This window comes from Chrysemys picta, chromosome 5 (genome assembly GCF_011386835.1).
Source record: "Chrysemys picta bellii isolate R12L10 chromosome 5, ASM1138683v2, whole genome shotgun sequence".
Taxonomy (NCBI): Eukaryota; Metazoa; Chordata; order Testudines; family Emydidae; genus Chrysemys; species Chrysemys picta.
Genome location: NC_088795.1, coordinates 71,654,564 through 71,674,202, shown reverse-complemented (window position 1 = coordinate 71,674,202; position 19,639 = coordinate 71,654,564). Strand labels below are relative to the sequence as shown.

General features: G+C 41.3%; 1 protein-coding gene across 21 annotated transcripts in view; it reads right to left on the bottom strand.

Moving 5' to 3' along the window:
- Positions 1–19,639, bottom strand: part of CLCN3 (chloride voltage-gated channel 3) — a 122,077-nt gene that overhangs the window by 6,456 nt on the left and 95,982 nt on the right. For all 21 annotated transcript variants that reach the window (XR_010601408.1, XR_010601409.1, XM_065596557.1 and 18 more), the window contains 4 exons: positions 17,582–18,124; positions 11,659–11,845; positions 7,483–7,881; positions 3,903–4,119 (listed from right to left, as the gene is read on the bottom strand). Coding sequence is in view for 19 of the 21 variants with exons in the window: in XM_065596557.1 (XP_065452629.1) it covers positions 3,903–4,119; positions 7,483–7,881; positions 11,659–11,845; positions 17,582–18,124 (1,346 nt within the window). In the remaining 2 variants the exon portion in view is untranslated. The remainder of the gene's footprint in view (positions 1–3,902; positions 4,120–7,482; positions 7,882–11,658; positions 11,846–17,581; positions 18,125–19,639) is intronic.

The window sequence follows — 19,639 nt, the reverse complement described above, 5'->3', positions numbered from 1 at the left end:
AGAAAGGCTTTTAGGAAGCTATTTAAGTTTCAGAAAGTTCCCACTATTCTTTCAGTACATGCATGTATTAAAGAACAAATTTGAAGCAAATGCATTTTAATCATGCTTCCAAGTTGGCATCATCTGAATAATACAATTTAAAAATAAATAATTCATAGCAGTAGTCCATTTGCCAACAACAAAACAAATAAACCCTCTACCCAAATATTTTAGTTCTCAAGTTTATCCTCCCACAGTCATTCATGCTAAACAACATGAAATTAGTAAGGAATACTCCACTTCTTAGGCGTCTACTAAATGTATACTAACGGGAAAGCATGACAACTGTGTCAGAGATCGCTACATTTAATTATATTTCATATATTTCACATGGAAGGTACGTGAAAGCAAAGTGTAAAGTAAATGAACAGTCCCTCAGAAAGAGGAGCAGTTTATTTTAGAAAGTAGGCAATTATAACAAGCCTTTAAACAGTGCAAAAGGAAAGGTGTATTATTTATTTATTTAGCTGGCAGATCACGATATGATGACAAGCCCCCATAGTCCCACTCATATATACAGTCTCATTCTTAAAGTTATATTTTTGAAGTATGTTTTGAAATTCAGAAAACAAAAATGGTTCTGGCTTGAACTTTTAAAACTAAGTAATAGCAACCTGGCTCCTAATATGCCAGAACCAATGCTCTGAGGATATTTTAAACCACAGGCTTTTAATCTCCACTGTGAAACGTGCAGATATTGATGATAAATGGGCACATTTTCTCTTAAAAGTTTGAGAGCCTTTTTTTCCCCCATGCATTTGCAGATCACATATCTACAGCTGAAGCATTCAGCACAATGTGAACACAAAAATACAAAACTGAAAATCTGGGCCTCCTATTGTGCCTCACAGAAGACCGAATTTGTTCTAGACAAATTCTGTCTCTTGCAAATGCAATTGAATTAACTGTGTGTGCAGAACTGGGGGCACTGATTGAGAGACTATTTAAAAAAATAACTGGCCACCATGGATGTAGAAGCACTTTACACCAATATTCCACATGAGGATGGACTACAAGCTGTCAGGAACAGTATCCCTGATGAGGCCACAGCAAGCCTGGTGGCTGAGCTTTGTGACTTTGTCCTCACCCACAACCACTTCAGATTTGGGGACAACTTATACCTTCAAGTCAGTGGCACTGCTATGGGTACTCGCATGGCCCCACAGTATGCCAACATTTTTATGGCTGACTTAGAACAACGCTTCCTCAGCTCTCGTCCCCTAATGCCCCTCCTCTACTTGCGCTATATTGATGACATCTTCATCATATGGACCCACGGAAAGGAGGCCCTTGAAGAATTCCACCTGGACTTCAACAATTTCAACCCCACCATCAACCTCAGCCTGGACCAGTCCACACAAGAGATCCACTTCCTGGACACTACAATACAAATAATTGATGGTCACATAAACACCACCCTATACCGGAAACCTACTGACCGCTATACGTACCTACATGCCTCCAGCTTCCATCCAAGACACATCACACGATCCATTGTCTACAGCCAAGCCCTAAGATACAACCGAATTTGCTCCAACCCCTCAGACAGAGACAAACACCTACAAGATCTTTATCAAGCATTCGTAAAACTACAATACCCACCTGGGGAAGTGAGGAAACAGATTGACAGAGCAAGACGGGTACCCAGAAATCACCTACTGCAGGACAGGCCCAACAAGGACAATAACAGAACACCACTGGCCCTCACATACAGCCCCCAGCTAAAACCTCTCCAGCGCATTATCCACGATCTACAACCTATCCTGGAAAATGATCCCTCACTCTCACAGACCTTGGGAGGCAGGCCAGTCCTCGCTTACAGACAACCCCCCAACCTGAAGCAAATACTCACCAGCAACTACACACCACACCACAGAAACACCAACCCAGGAACCTATCCCTGTAGCAAACCTCGTTGCCTACTCTGTCCCCATATCTACTCTGGCAACAGCATCACAGGACCCAACCACATCAGCCACACTATCAGGGGCTCATTCACCTGCACATCCACTAATGTCATATATGCCATCATGTGCCAGCAATGCCCCTCTGCCATGTACACTGGCCAAACCGGACAGTCCCTCCGCAAAAGAATAAATGGACACAAATCGGACATCAGGAATGGTAACATACATAAGCCAGTAAGTGAACACTTCAATCTCCCTGGTCATTCTATTACAGATTTAAAAGTCACTATCATTGAACAAAAAAACTTCAGAAACAGACTTCAAAGAGAAACAGCAGAACTAAAATTCATTTGCAAATTCAACACCATTAATCTGGGCTTGAATAGGGACTGGGAGTGTCTGGCTCACTACAGAAGCAGCTTTTCCTCTCCTGGAATTGACACCTCCTCATCTATTATTGGGAGTGGACTACATCCACCCTGATTGAATTGGCCCTGTCAACACTGGTTCTCCACTTGTGAAGTAACTCCCTGCTCTCCATGTGTCAGTATATAATGCCTGCATCTGTAACTTTCACTCTATGCATCCGAGAAGTGAGGTTTTTACTCACGAAAGCTTATGCCCAAATAAATCTGTTAGTCTTTAAGGTGCCACCAGACTCCTTGTTGTTTTTGTAGATACAGACTAACACGGCTACCCCCTGATATTAATACCTGGTATGTCAACGCTGCAATTAAAAACCCATGGCTGGCCCATGCCAGATGACTGGGGCTTGGGTTAAGGGCTATCTAATTGCAATATAGACACTGGGGCTCAGGATGGAGCGCTGGACCCTGTGAGATGGGAAGGTTCCAGAGCTTGTGCTGCAGCCCGAGCTGAATGTCTATACTGCAATTAAACAGCCCCGTATCCTGAGTCAGCTGGCCTGTCCAATTGCAGCCTAGACATACACTTGGGACATGAGGAAGAGAAAAACCTATAATGAAAGTGACAGAACTCAGACCCTCGGTGGCTTATGGGTATTGCCCTTATTTGCAGTGCCAGAGGGATCGGTTCTAATCCCATGGAAGTCCCTGGTCCTGGGAAATATTCCATGGCCTGTGTTACACAGGAGGTCAGACTAGATTATCATAATGCTTCCTTTTTTGGCCTTAAAATCTGAAAAAATATCCTATAACCATTTTGTATTTTCTTTAAAACAAAGCATAATGGATTTGGATTTATAGTGTTTATGGAACAGAATATAGATATTTTTACATGGATGGCAATGGAGAATTACTTTTTACTTATTGGTTCACAGTAGAAAGAGGAAGATGCTGTAGCTCATTACAAGCTTTCAGTGTAGTAAGTTAGGTATTCCCATCCCCTGCCTCACGAGGAAACCAGTGGGAATAAAAGAAAACATCACATTATCATGCATTTTATACCTGTTACTTCAAAATAGAAAAATAAGGCTGCATAAAGGTAAAATAAACCAGTTTGATTCCCCCCCCCACACTTTGCTTTTGCTCTCCGAAGCCCATTTTTGACTGGTCGCAAATGGACAATGTCAGAACAGGGGTACAGAGAAGGGGGGCGGGGGAGGAAGTGAGATGAAATGAGCTTTTCCCTTGAATTTGCATGCAATTTTAATTCTTAATGGTTATTTGTCAAACTATTTACTATTTCATTCTGATAGAATTTTTTGTTTCAAAGTCGTTCCTGTTGGAACAATTGTAGTGAGTTGCAGCTTTTTAACTGTCATTTCCAGTCTCTCACCAGCAACTGAAATTGACCAGAGAAGTTCAACTTCTGGCTCAGCTACAGGCTGTCCATTGCGGAGGTCAGACTGCAACGAGGTCATTAAATGTGATAGGCCTGAATCACATAGGAATTAAATTTAAGTTGTCAGCATGTTACACTAGTCACCAGTATTACCTCTGACCAAATGAACAGTGTTTCTGCTGCTGTACTCACCCATTGTGTGTTACAAGGCATTGCCTCAGACCCAGCTTGCGGAAAATATCCACCACTATCTCCATTGGTGTGTGATCTGTCACGGTGAATGGGCTCATATCAAGAATGCTTCTAAGTTTCAAAGGCCGAGGACTTTCTGCTGGAAGTGATGGAGTATGCTGGGCAAAACAGACTCTGGAACTGCCAACAATACCTTCCTGCTTCTTTCTAGCACTTTCTATAATAAAAAGAGAAAACAATCATTCTTGGATTTAAAGGATTTAGTGCAACTTGCAAGTTCAGTGAATGGCTCTTCTCTCTCCAATACATGCACTTCACAGAGACCAGCAGAAGAGACATCAGACTATATGACTTTCAGTCATACTCTGCCTTTAATGTAATATAGTGAAGATCTCAAACATGCATGTTGGCATGCAGTGGAACAAATCTTTACCACCATTTGGGCAATATACATGCTATTTAATAATGTCTTAGGCAGTAGGCAGCCACTATCTGTGTAGTGCAGATGGGTTTCATAAGAGTGAGAGGACTGTCTCAATAGTGTGCACTCTCATTGATGGTCTTATTGTTACCACATCCCTCCGCTGCTGAAGCCAAAGCACATTCCTATGAGGGTGCCAAGGAGATTGAATGGGGTGCTCCAAGTATTCCAAGGAACAAACTATTCATATGGAAAGTCATAAAACACCATCAACTGAGCTTCAAATCTGGAGTAGGTAGGGCACATTGAAAGTTTAGAACATTCTCCTTCCCTGTCACTCCGAGAGAACTTTTGGAAGCCTAAGGAGACTTAATATACAGTAAGTGCCATTAAAAAAAGTAAACAAATATGACTTATTTCCTATTGCTTGTTTACTACACTGATATATTTGTGCCATACCATGGGAATGGTTTTTTGTTTTGTTTTTAAATAGTGGCTGCTGTATACATTGCGTGGGATTTCCCTCAGTACAATAAATAACTTTCCTTTACAATAAAAGGGAGGAGGAGAAGATCTATTGTGGAAGAAGCACATGTCTGACCACTGCATGGAAGAAACTGCACTCACGTGGTGACGCTGCCAAGGTTTGTCATGTAATGTTGGGTATAACGGGTTTTAGAGAGCATGTCCCCTTTAAATATATTTCCCAGGGGTGGGGGGGAGAAGTGCTGATTGTTGCAGAAGGAGGAAGTGCTATTGGTGGTAGGGGGAGCAGGAGAGGGGAGAGCAACAGGGTGTGCGTGTCTGGCGCTCCAGACAGAAGGGCTGCAGCAAGCAGGCTCTCACAGAGGGAAGCAGCCAAGAACCTCCTGAAGCGTGGGAGGGACACAGCTGCCGATCGGGGACACCCCATGACAGGAGCCAGGAGGAGCACTGTGCCAGGGAGGAATCGCCCGACAAGGACAAATCAGAGCTCTTCCTGTGTATGTATGGTCACTCTGGGGGGTTTGGAACAGGTGCGCGGAGGGTGGAAGGGACTTTCCCTGCATGCGCCTTCTCTTGGTCAGAGCTACCTGCAGAGCAGACTCCATCTTGACCACGAGGGCGCTAAAGTTACACACGTTAAAACTGATCAAATGTTCTCTATTTGTTCCTATGAATCTGTGTAATTTGCTTATTTGTGCCAAATCTTCCTTCCCTTTTCAGTCTTCCCTCATTTTTGGACATAAGCTTCCCTACTCACATCATTTCCAAGAGTGGTTCTTTTGATATACAAATTTAAGACTGAATAATTTCCACTGTGTAATTTAGATGGTAAAATGAATCTTGCCTGAAAAAAATACTCTTATAAAGATAAATATCTTTGCCTGTAATCTAGTATTAGGTATTCCAAAACGTAAATGAAAGACAACAGTTTGAAATTAAACTTTCTTTTACATGTTGAGGTACCTAGTCCTAGATTACCGGCATCTTGATAAGAATCAAATATATATAGAATTTGAATTCTGCCCCCTGTACAGATGAATTTCACTTAAAGTGAACAAATTGGAAAAAATGTTTAAAATAACTTATTTTCCTCTAGTCTTTCAGTTACAGGGAGTATTTGGTGTTGACTATAATAATAATAGGTACAACATTTTCAGGCATAAGTGTTATGTCTCTTTAAATGAATAATTTTGCTATGTTCCAATTTACGGCATGTACATTCAAAAATATTACACATCAAATCACTATATTTAAGCGGGTTCAAGCCGAGTGTGGTGTTCTGACGTGAAACTGACTAGAAAAATCAATTACAGTATTAGACATTTACTGACAGTACACCTTGTTACTGTAAAAAAACCTACCTGTTTGACATAGCTGTAATGCCAAAACTGGTCTAACCTTTCTAACTTTTGAATCAAAATTCATAAAACAGCCCAAGGGTTTATAGTAACGTATAAAATTTTATATTAAGTTTGAAGTCAGATTCAGGTGGCCTTAGAGGGGTGACTCAGGCAATATTTCCCAGAGAACTCTGCAGCATGAAAATGATGATAATGGGGCTGTGACGAAGCAGAGAAACTGCCAGCCAGCACAGCAGGGGTTCAAGAAAGCCTTTGGGCCCAGTTAGCCCCGCCCCACTATACCTGCAGCCAATGCCAGGCCTGAGGGGATAAAAGAAAGAAGCCTGGCTCAGTTAGGGGCTGACTGATGAAGTGGCAGAAGCTAGCTATCTTTCTGCCTGAAGGGATGGAGGACTAGTTTCCCGGCCAAGGGAGACTGCAGTGGAAATCCCCAGTACGGGAGGTAACCGACTGAGTGAATCACAAAGACAATTGTGGGACTTGCCCTCACCAGCTTGTGGCTGCTCCACCGAAGGAGCCTGGGACCACAGCAAGGTGCAATCTGGACCCCAGAGGGAATCCTGGGGGATGCAAGCTGCCCAGTAGACAGACTAGAGGGGCCACACCCCAAACTGAACAGACTGGTAGGAAGTAGCCCAGGAGAGAGGATTCTGACTCCCTGCCAGGAGGGACACCAATCCCCCTGTTCAAGGGTCCTCCCTGGGCTGGGACCTGGGGGAGAAGGTCCCCTGCCTCCCACCCCAGCCTTAAAGGCTGAGGCCATTCAGCCAGCAGGGGCTGAGAGCCAGGCGATCTCACCACTAAGCCACGCAGCCACCCAAACCCCTGTTACAGGGGTACTGAAGACATGTTCTAACAGTTTCATCTCAGATGAGGACATGCTGGCACAAAGCCACAAAAACTATGGGAGTGGCAATAAATGACATCTTTCTTCCGTCCATGGTACTATATTGCACAATTAGGTCCATTGTTTCATAATTTCTTCTGAAGCATCCAGCACTGGCCATTGCTGAAAATAGAGTATTGAACTAGATGGTTTATTGGTCTGTTCCAGTGTGGCAACTGCCATGGTTTTTATGGAAGTGTGCCCTGTTTCAGAACCTATTATTGCAAGACACCCTTGTAAAAAGAAGTTCTAAGCCTCCTGATCAAGGTGATAGGAGAGGAATAAACAGTCTGTGCTACATATCTGGGCTATAAAACACACGAAACATTCAGGTACAAAATTAAGACATACATAATAAATTCTGTTTTAAAGTATTAATGCATTTGAATGAGAACGTATGATCTTATAGAATTGTAAAATAATTACCTATTGCAATAGTTAAGTCTCTCCTTAAAGCAAATCCCACTAGTCTCTGAGACTCTTTTGACATTATAACAGGAAAACCATTATAGCTGGTTTCATTGATCAGGTTTTCTATATCTTCCACCGTCATGTTATCCTGTGTCAGCACTGCCAAGGGTGGATCACTTCTTCGAGGTCTCATAACGTCAGCAGCCAGTGTTGTGTGAGTGAATTCTTCTTTAGCATCCAAGAAAGGATAGCCATTCAGCCGGATGTGTGCTTCATAGATGCCTTCCCTACCAAAGGCGTCACCCACCCACTTACTGGTCATTACTGCAGCCATGAGAGGTACAATGTACTCCAGCCCACCTGTGAGCTCAAATACAATGACCACTAGGGAGACAGTCATCCTTGTCACACCACCTGCAAGAAAAAAGGAGCCTATCAATATGTTAGTATGAGAGAATATCCCAACTAAGGAATTTCCTGATCTCCTGTCAACTGCCAAGTACTGACCTGTCAATAAAGACATCAACAAATGATTAGTCTGTTAATAGCAACGGTATAGCAATCAATGCATGCTAAATCTCAAGAAATAACTGAGGACATTTGAGAGACCCCTGAAAAACTGAACATAGATTTTCTTAAGAAAACAAACATATGCCTGATTTTGTCATATAAATTAACTAATAACCCAATACCTTAAAATAATACTTATAATGATGGATTTATTTTTGCCAAGACACTTTACTGAGTTTTTTAAAGAAAATAATGAAGTAGAAGGTTAAGGAAGCCCACAAAGTTCAACATTTGGCAAAAACACTAAAACTGTTTGTAAAAAGGCAACCCATGGTAAGCAATATAAGAGCTGCACATTTAAAGGGATTACTAACTGAATTTTTTTTTTCCAAGTGAAAACTCTAAAGAGAACCCTGAACTGACTAAAATTACCTCCTCTCTGAACAACCGGTGAAGATGCAGTAAATAGCAATTTTTCCTCTCTTGTAAATCATGAGGGTCCTGCTGGATAACAGCATCAACAGTATATACATTTATGAGAACATCTGAAATATTCCCTTCCACCTAAAAATTAACTGATAAGATTTTTGCTTCCGCATCCCTGTGGTAGCTAATATTTCTTCATTTGATAGAACGCATTCAGGAAGAACTGGAATTATATCAGATTCTTTCTACAGATACAAGTAAAGAGGTTCAAAGTAAATTTTGGATTTTTTAAAATAAGATTACGATGAGGTTGTTGTCAGCCTGTGAGTTTTGTTACACCCTGCTCATCTGATTATTTACTGGTATGATTTTTTTTTTTTTTAAAGAAACTGTACAAATGGCTTTTCAAAAGTTTAATTAAAGCCAATCTGTTCAAAGTCTGTACTTATTTTGGGTGCCCAAGTTGAGGTACTGTACCATCAAAGGGTCTTATTTTCAGAAGGTGGTTGATCAGCATTTCCTGAAAATGAGCTCCTTAATAGCATCTCAAGTTGGACCCTTCAAATCACTAGACCCTCTTGAAACTCTTTGCCTATCTTATTATGTATTCTCAAGAAAACATTTTAGTAACAAATACAGAAACAGCAGCAGGTACAAATCTAATACTTCTAAATAATTCCAACAGCTCTTTAATTTACAAACCTGTAACTATGGGGCAAATTACATACCATTCTAAGTAAGGGCTCAGTAACATCTCAATGCCCCAAAGAAAAAGTGGACAGCAGTATTTAAAGTCTTATATTTCACAGCATATAATTAATCTATATATTAAAAGCGATTTAAACTTTGCATTTAAATCCAAATCAGACTGCAAAGAGTTACAAAAGGATCTCACAAAACTGGGTAACAAAATTCCAGATGAAATTCCATGTTGATAAATGCGAAGTTATACATGTGGGAAAGCATAATCCCAACTATACATACAAAATAATGAAGTTGAAGCTGTTGCCACTCAAGAAAGAGATCTTGGAGTCACTGTGGATAGTTCTCAGAAAACATCCACTCAGTGTGCAGCGGCAGTCAAAAAGAGCTAACAAAATGTTAGGAACCATTAGCAAAGGGATAGATAAGATAGAAAATATTATAGTGCCACTATATAAATCCATGGTACGCCCACACCTTTAATATTGCATGCAATTATAGTCACTCTATTTTAAAAAAGATATATTAGACCTGAAAAAGGTAAAGACAATGGAACAAAAATAAGGGTATGGAACAGCTTCCATATGAATAGAGATTAATAAGACTGGCACTGTTCAGCTAAGAAAACAGACGACTAAGGGAAGATATGACAGAGGTCCGTAAAATCATGAATGGTGCGGAGAAAGTGAACAGGAAAGTGTTATTTACCCCTTCAAACAACACATGAACCAGAGGTCACCTAATGAAATTAATAGTCAGCAGCAAATGCTTTTTCACACAATGCACAATCAACAGGGACATAATTCAGGTTCAGGTAAGGGCTTTAATCTCGGAGACTTGCCTTGCTGAAGAGAGAGCCACAAGAAAAGCAACTTTCCCCAGCAGATGTGAAAGAACAGGAGGCTAGAAGCTCAAAGGGAGGGCCAGGGAGCCTCAAGAGGACTAAGTTGAGGTCCCATTGGGGCACTGGGTCCTGTACCGTCGAAAAAAGTCTTTCAAGGCCCTTAAGAAACCTGATTTTGATTTCATGCGAGAATACTGACCTGCCCTGGATGCGGGGATAGAAGGCCAAAATGGCTGCCAGGCACACCTTGATCGAGGAAAAGGCCAGGCCTTGATGTTTTAAGTGAAGCAAGTAGTCCAGAATGCAGAGAAGACTGGGTCAGGGAGATGGTCCTTGTCCCTGTAGAACCTCCAGATGCCGGGCACCTCTGCCACTACCCGGGGTGGTTGGTGGGTCCCTAAGATTGCCGGATAGCCAAGTGGCGATGGAGGTGTCTGGCTGAGCTCTGGAGACATGCTGCCCCATGCACGCCTATGCTCCTCTCTGGACTTTCCCTTCCCAGTATGAGATGTGGGGGAGCACCCTCTCCTGGTGTGCTTTCTCTGCTTTTTAGCAGATACTGGAGACAGGGACCGGCGTCAGGGGCCAGTGCTAGCGGCGCACTTTGCACCAATGCCATGGTGCTCGGTGCGGAGTCCAATCTCAGCAGCTCAGAGACCGGCGCGAGGGCCGACTCCATGAGGAGAGCTCTGAGTCTTATGTCCCACTCTTTTTTAGTTCTTGGCTTGAAGCTTTTGCAGATGTGACACTTATTGCTAATGTAGGATTCCCCAAAACACTTCCACATCTTTGATGAGGGTCGCTGACTGGCATAGGCTTTTTGCAGCAATCACAAGGCTTGAAGCCCAGGGACTGGGGCATGCCCCATCCCTGGGCTAAATCCCTTAGGGGACTATCTAACTTTTCTACAGTACTGTTAAGCTAACTATTAAGAGAACAATGAAATCTAAGAACTATTTACACAATGAGAGATAGGAAAAAAAAAAAAAAAAACACTGGGTAGAGAATGCTTGCCGAAGCAAGGAGACGTTCCAGCACTGTCACTGGCGGTAAGAAGGAACCGAGGGAGGGGGGAGCGGGCAGCGTCCCTTACACCAGCGCATATGCGTGCCACTCCATAGAATGCCAGAGCTGGTCACCTACTAAGCCCACTGAGACATAGAAGACCACTGAAGGAAAAACGTCCGGCACTGGTGAATGTGGCAAGCACACACACTTAACATGGAATGGACATGAGCAAGCACTCGAAGAAGAACTAGGTAAATTCATGGAGGATAGGTCTACCCATGGCTATTAGCCAAGATGTTCAGGGATGCAACCCATGCTCTGGGTGTCCCTAAGCTTCTGCCTCCCAGATGCTGGGGCTGCACATAGGATGGATCGCTTGATGATTGCCCTATTCTGTTCATTTCCTTTGAAGCATTTGGCCACTGTTGGAAGACACAATTCTGGGCTAGATGAACCATTGGTCTGACCCTATATGGCTGTTCTTATGTTCTTTTATAGTATTCAGCTCATAATGATTTCCTGTAAAGATATGCACATTTTCCTATTAAAACAAAACATATGTATGCTTCTATGTAAGAAGCTCCTCTAATATTGTACTTGGTCTTCAGTAAGTACAACTTTTTTCCTTCACCCCTAAACTTATCTAGTTCAATAACAGAAAAGAAATCAGGCTCTTATTTGTTGTGTTATAATTTAGTTACCTAAGCATGCAGCAGCACCAACCATGGCATATAGGCCCGGCGTGATACAGTCAGCTCCAACTTCACACCACTCCTTGAAGATAAACCAGTCATGGTGATAATAAGCCAACTGCTCCACTGCAATTCCCACAATCCTTCCTGCTATTGCTCCAATTGCCATACTAGGTATGAACAAACCTGATGGAACCTACAACAGAAACAAAAGAACTGCTAGCATGGTAAAGATTTAAAATACATGGGGCTTGTTAGAGTCTTATTATTGGAGAGCTACTTCACACAAGACAAGTACATGGAAAAAGAACTTATATATGTTTCGAAAAGTAAAGCTGACCGGAAGTTTGAAAATGAAACAGACAGAAACATTCCAATTGCTACCTACGGGGTAGTCGGTACATGAACTCCCATTGTAAAGCTAGTAGAATTTAACATAAAAAGATACCCAAATACTCATAATTGAAGGGTCAGTATGTTTATCTTTCCTTTACATTTTATGTATTTTTTATTTAAGGCTCAATCTGTCCTTAAGGTAGAACCATAAACTTGGTTCTCCAGGCAAACACCACAGTCCATCTTACAGTCACAAACCTATTGTGATTTTTGTTGCTTCCTTCATTTAAGCGCTGATTTTCCAATTCGTTACCAGGACCTAGAGATGCAGGTTTGTCTGGCACTGTGTGATTCATAAAAGAAGCAGAGAAAAACCTTACTTATGCCAGCAGCATTAAGAACTGTGACGATTCAGCAGCGTAACTGCTGATGTTCATCTTTTCTCCTCTCCGAGGAGCAAATGTTCTCTCTGAAAAAACATACTTGTGTCTAAATGTCTCATTAAACTCTGGAAATGCATTGCTACTGCTCCTCAAGGCAGTCAGCAATGCTGGAAATGTTACACATATTGGCTGAACTACAAATCTTACTATACATATATCCCTCCCCTCTTGGCTAAAATAGGATATATTCATGTAATTGAACCCTCCTAATGCTCTGGGGTCTATCTGACCCCAACACACAAACAAAAGTGTAAATACAAATTTTCATGCCAAACCTGGGCATCTTCATACATTAAGTAGTCTCAAAGATAGTTGAGTTGAGTTGAGACTCAAGATAGTTAAGTCTCAGGCAGACTGCGAAGAGCTACAAAAGGATCTCTCAAAACAGGGTGACTGGGCAACAAAATGGCAGATGAAATTCAATGTTGATAAATGCAAAGTAATGCAAACATAATCCCAACTATACATATAAAATGATGGCATCTAAATTAGCTGTTACCACTCAAGAAAGGTTTCAGAGTAGCAGCCGTGTTAGTCTGTATCCGCAAAAAGAAGAACAGGAGTACTTGTGGCACCTTAGAGACTAACAAATTTATTAGAGCATAAGCTTTCGTGGACTACAGCCCACTTCTTCGGATGCATATCAAGAAAGAGACCTTGGAGTCATTGTGGATAGTTCTCTGAAAACATCCACTCAATGTGCAGCAGCAGTCAAAAAAGCGACCTGAATATTGGGAACCATTAAGAAAAGGATAGATAATAAGACAGAAAATATCATATTTCATCTATATAAATCCATGGTACGCCCACATCTTGAATACTGTGTGCACATGTGGTCGCCCCATCTCAGAAAAGATATATTGGAATTGGAAAAGGTATAGATAAGGGCAACAAAAATGATTAGGGGTAGGGAATGGTTGCCATATGAGGAGAGATTAATAAGACTGGGACTTTTCAGCTTGAAAAGAGATGACCAAGGGGGGATATAATAGAGGTCTATACTATACTAATCATTACTAGTGTGGAGAAAGTAAATAAGAAAGTGTTATTTACTCCTTCTCATAGCACAAGAATTAGGGGTCACCAAATGAAATTAATAGGCAACAGGTTTAAAACAAAAGGAAGTATTTTTTCACACAATGCGCATCAACCTGTGGAACTCCTTGCCAGAGGATGTTGTGAAGGCCAAAACTATAGCAGGTTTCAAAAAAGAAATAGATAAATTCATGGAAGGTAGGTCCATCAATGGCTATTAGCCAGGATGGGCAGGGATGGTGTTTGTCAGAAGCTGGAAATGAGTGACAAGGAATGGATCACTTGATGATCACTGGATGTTCTGTTCATTCCCTCTGGGGCAGCTGGCATTGGCCACTGTCAGAAGACAGGATCCTGGGCTAGATGGAGTTTTGGTCTGACCCCGTATGGCTGTTCTTATGTTCAAACTAGGATGAGGTCAATCTATCCGCAGTGGTTTTATCATCCCACTCGTTGTGGTTTTTGTATAGCAGAAGAGTCACTAAAAAGGTAATGGTGTCACAGTTAGACCCCTCAATGTTAGTCACTGGGGAAAATGAAAGGTACTTCTCTTCTAAGGTGGGGTCTCTTGGATCCTAAACACACACAAAAAATTAAATAAAAAACATGATAGGCAAACCACCACTGCTTCTTTCTTTAAGTATTCTCATACTGATGACAGGACAACCTGATATCGCCTGGCTAAAGAAGAGAAGATATTTCATATAGTTTTAATTAGCCACAACTTTATTATTAGATGTGTGGGCCTATCCGACAGATAGAAGTGTACAGCACAGGTAACCCCATGTTCATTCAATATGTACCTGGGAGTTTCCACCAGCCCCCCTCTTTTTCCATCCAGGTCTTCCAGACAACCCATTGCTTGGACCTTACTATCACCCCTCTTGAATGAGGGTTAAGGTGGGCTATAAGGAAGGGGGGTTGGCTTGCTGCTATGCCAGTCAAGGAGCCCCAAGCCTCCCCACCCCCCAATTCCACTCCTTTAACAAACACCTCCTTTTTAAGTCCTTTACCAAGGAATCATAATACTCAAAAACCAGTGGGAGAACACTTTAACCTGTCTGGTCATTCAATGACAGACCTGCGGGTGGCTATTTTACAACAGAAAAACTTCAAAAACAGACTCCAATGAGAGACTGCTTAGCTGGAATTGATATGCAAACTAGATACAATCAATTTAGGATTGAATAAGGACTGGGAATGGCTGAGCCATTACAAACATTGAATCTATCTCCCCTTGTAAGTATTCTCACACTTCTTATCAAACTGTCTGTACTGGGCTATCTTGATTATCACTTCAAAAGTTTTTTTTTCCCTCTTACTTAATTGGCCTCTCAGAGTTGGTAAGACAACTCCTACCTGTTCATGCTCTCTGTATGTGTGTATATAGATCTCCTCAATATATGTTCCATTCTATATGCATCCAAAGAAGTGGGCTGTAGCCCACGAAAGCTTATGCTCTAATAAATTTGTTAGTCTCTAAGGTGACACAAGTACTCCTGTTCTTTTTATCTGGTCACTGTATCCCTTTACTATGGAGTACCTGCACTGGACATCCGCCCCACACTTACATCATGAGTTGTGACATCATAGCTTAACTTCCTTCCCTATTCACCCTAGCAAAGCCCCGTCTGAGGAGAAGGCGGGGGGAAAATAAAAAAAATAAACATCTACCTTGGCCAATCTGGTAGGCAGGGAAAAATTCCTTCCCAGCCCACCTAGAAAGCCATGACTAGTGTGATGCCCACAGCAAGTCCTGTCTAAATCTGGCATTTTGCCACCTCGAGGGGAGGGAGGGTGGGTGCTATTTTGGCTGGTCCAGGGAAAAGAGGCTTCCTTCCACTAGGCTTGCCCCTTTTCAACTCCCCAGCCCTTCTGGACCCTCCCCCTTTTGCAGCAACCTCTGAGCCTTTTCCCCCGCACTGCCCATAAAGCGCTATTGCCCTTCCCCTGGAAAGCTGGAGATTGCCCCCCTGCCCTGCTGAAGGTGTGGTGTAGTCATTGGCTTTGTCTGTATACCTGTTGTAGTGTTAGTGTAGTGAAAAACATCACTCAGAAGGTATTGGAGTCAGTGAGAACCCAAATTAATTGTGCAGGTATTCCTGCATGAGATTATATTATAACTGCTGCATCAAAATAAAAACAATTATATTAATCTTTCACCATTATTTCTATCATCGTAGTTTCAATAGTTTTTGTTTTTCATTAAAATGCACTGAAAAGGTCTTGAGAGACTGAGACCCCAGATAACATTGGTCTCATAATCACAGTTGTCCAGGAAATTGACTTTCTTTGAAGATGACACTGACAAATTGATTTTCTGGGATGCCTACAACACTTGCAAGTTGCTAGGAAGAGTTTCTAGGGAAGCCATGTTTGTCAGATAAATTTTTTGGCAAGAACAAACTTGGCAGATGCTGTTGCTGGGGCAAAGACTCTGCGTTGCGTTGCATTACATGTGCACATTGCATGTCTGATTGCAGATATCTGGAGCTTGTTGAATCCCGCATGCCATAATAAATCTTTGAGTAAGAGATGCATGTTTCTCAGTGATCTAGGTACAGAAATGGTGAAACCACTGGTGCAGGAAAGAAACATTGTTGCCTTGCCTCAGGCCTGTAGGGATCAGTATCCGGCAGCAACTTGCCGGATACTGATCCAGAGCCTAGGAAAGTAGAACTATGTAATATCTTTCCTCAGAACGAGAAAAACACATAAAAATGTGCGAAGTCTAAACACTTTGTATGTTCAGAACATATATCACCTATTTGCTCCATTTGTTCAAAGTAGTAGGCCATTTACTGCCACTTTGTTGCATTTGTGCCTTTTATATTGTTACTGTTGATCTGTTGCTATCTATTTTCATTATATAAACCTAGGGTCAGTTAGACCCCAACACAAGCACGGTGTAGCATGCTTTTGAATCTAGGAAAATTTTAAAGAGTTCACGGGTGACAAAGTCAGTTTTAAATGCATCCAATGTGTTTTTTTCCAATTGACATACTCCAAAAACAGGTAGGTGATTTTCGGTCCAATACAAAGTTTAAAAGAAATAAGTAACAAGATTTGTATGTAATAAAACATATCACTTGATTTTTTACCATGGCATATTGAGAGCTCTGTATATCATATGATTGCACAGCCACTAACTTCGCTGCGAAATCTAATTCCTGATACAGAACTCTCTCTCAGAATTTATTTGTTTCTTTTAAAGTTACATTGTCAACATTTATAGTTGTAAATATAACTTTTGAAAACGTAAACCGAAGGCAAATCAATTCATCAAGCTCTGTCTGAGTCTGCAAATGGCCAGAAACCAAAGCTTTTAGAGAGGTGTTTATTGTTCCATTCATCTCAAAGTATTGTCAACTTTGAAACCTACCCCAATGATTTAACTGCTGTTAGCTATTCACTGCTTATCATTTTAGCAGCAACATCCAGTTAAAGTGCTTGTCCCACAGTGCAAACTGTCTCCCATCACCCTCCTGAGTCCCCAGCCTAGCTGTTAAAACCTCTAGCTTCTCCCCGACATAATTCTTTCCAAGACACAGCTATGGATTGTTATTAAAAACTGGCAGCATATTGAAAAAAAAAACTGGCTCCCTATTGATTTAATTAGTCAGCTTCTAGTTGTTACATGTATTTGGTAAATTAATCTAAGATTTCTGATACATTTAGAAGGACTAGGCAGGGAATGGGCGGGGGTGCGGGGCAGGTGCAGGAGTGCATAAAGGCAGACCGTTAGCATCACATAATGGAGTTGGTGGACATGATTCTTTTCATTTTCCTGAAATGGGCTGAGCTCAGTAGTTTGGGAACACCACCAGTAGTTTGGCACACACCAAAGATCAATCTCTGGTTTCTACACTGCATAAAACGCAATGTACATTTCAACATACCTCTCAGCTGTATGAGCAAAATGGTAGTTTAAAGGTAAAATCAAAGCAGTGTTCTAGGAGGTTTGTTTCAATAATCCTCAATAAAGAGAAATACAGAAAACATTACTTTTGAAATAGTATATTTATAAATAAAAAATTGTTTTTTGGGGTGAAAGACGGAGAGGCAGAAGAGCAGTAATTAAACTATCACAGCTAGAAATCCATTACATTAAAACTTACCTTGATACCAAAGGTGAAGACTGTCATAATTATTTTAAATATAAGTGCTAAACACAGCTGCCATATAGCTGAATAAACTCCAGTGCCTGCTGGACGATCAGGAATATCTACTATCTTACTGGCATTCATGTCATTTCTGTAGTCACAAAGAGAGGAAGATTCTAACGGCCCACAGTCTGTGAAGAGCTCTTTAATAAGCTCACTGGTGTTGAGCCTTGTGTATGGATTAGGAAAGGCGATGACAGCTGTAATTGCTGCAACAATGATGACCTCCAGGACAGGATATTTCCCAAATTTTGTTGATTTGCGTCGGCGACACCAGGCGATGTTTGCACGGATGAAAAATGCTCCCCACAGCCCGCCAAACACCCCCAGAAGAATGAATGGAAATAGTTCAAAAAGGTACCAAGGGGTGTGGTATTCCACATAAAAAAGGACCAGACGGCTGTTACCAAAAGGATTGATGGATCTCAAAACGAATGCAGCCACTAAAGCAGCAAAAAAGGACCTCCATAAAGTTTTCAGTGGGAAATAATAACTGACCTGCAATGGGGACAAGTTAGAATTACTGGCAATTCATTTTAAAAACACTTCAAACTATTTTAAAATGAACCGAAAATACTAGCATATTCCATTGTTGCTCAGGGGGTTTATGCTAAATATGTGCACATTGTGTTTTCAATCAATTGTAATAATGGCATTTATGTTCATCACTTTACATTTTTAAAGTGCTTTAAAACATTTCATACTCCTATTGTGTCACCCTCATTGAACATTGCAAAAGCAACACTGAAACCGCCAGCATTTTAAGACTGAGTTGGGCAAAATTCCCAGTAACTGTTAAAACAGTTTTAAAGTTGCTGTGTTTTAAAGTATTTTAACAACCAGAACAATGGTCTCTATGCTCTCAGCTTTGGTCTTGGGCATGCACAATACTCGACTATGCTTCCACTAGTCTTTCTTCTCTATAATTTACTGCTATTGCTAACACTGGTTCAGCCCCACTGGAGGTAGCAAGAGTGGAAACGCTAATGTAGAGAGGTCTTCAGGTACCGGTAGCTGCTGACATTTTGAGCACTATGGCCAAGATTTTCAAAAATGGATACCTAACATTTGCCTTGTAAACCCATATTTAGGCATTTAAATAAGTAGCCTGATTTTCAAAAGCGTTCATTACCCAAAACCTGCCAAGTTGATCTTTTTTTCTTTTTTAAGACTAGAGAAGTTCTTAGAATCTTTTAGCAACAAGGCAGAAAGATCTCTTGGCTTCTTCTGTCCTTCAGGTCAAAGGTTCTCAGAGTTTTCAGTAAAATACTACAGCAGCATTCAGACTCTGGCTATGTCTTCATTTGAAATGCTACAGTGGGACAGCTGCAGTGAACTGAACTACTGTAGCACTTTATTGTAGACACTCACTACAGTGACGGGGAGGGGGGCTTGCCTGTCAGCATAGTTAATCCACCTCCCTGAGAGGCGGTAGTTAGGTCAATGGAAGAATTATTTCGTCAACCTAGCACTGTCTACACTAGGGGTTAGGTCGGCTTAACTATGTCACTCATGAGAATGGATTTTTCACATGCCTGAGTGACGTAGCTGGGTTGAGCTAACTTTTGAGTGAAGACTTGACCACAGGTTCTTTAAATTAGATGTAAGCAGATAATCAGAAAGATAATAATGATCTAAATATGCTCCTGCATCTCCCAAATACATATTTCTAGATTGGTATTCATGGTTTGTATTCTTGAGAAAGAGAGAATTTCATTGGCGTGGCGGTTAGTTTTATAGCATACTTGGTTTGTGATTACAATGTACTCCACTGTATGGAGGCTTTAAAATCAAATTGAACATTTAAAGCTTGTTTTAACTAAATTGGCAAATGAGTTTTTAAATGGTCTGTTGGCCCAAGGTAAGCAAAATAAGTAGAAGGAACCAAACCATTATTCCCCCACTCCCTTTTCTTTTAAATTAAACATGATATGTTCCCAGTGTTAGGAAACAAGAACATCAGAAAGACATTAATAGGAAAGGCATAATTGATGCTAATCTGCACTATCTATA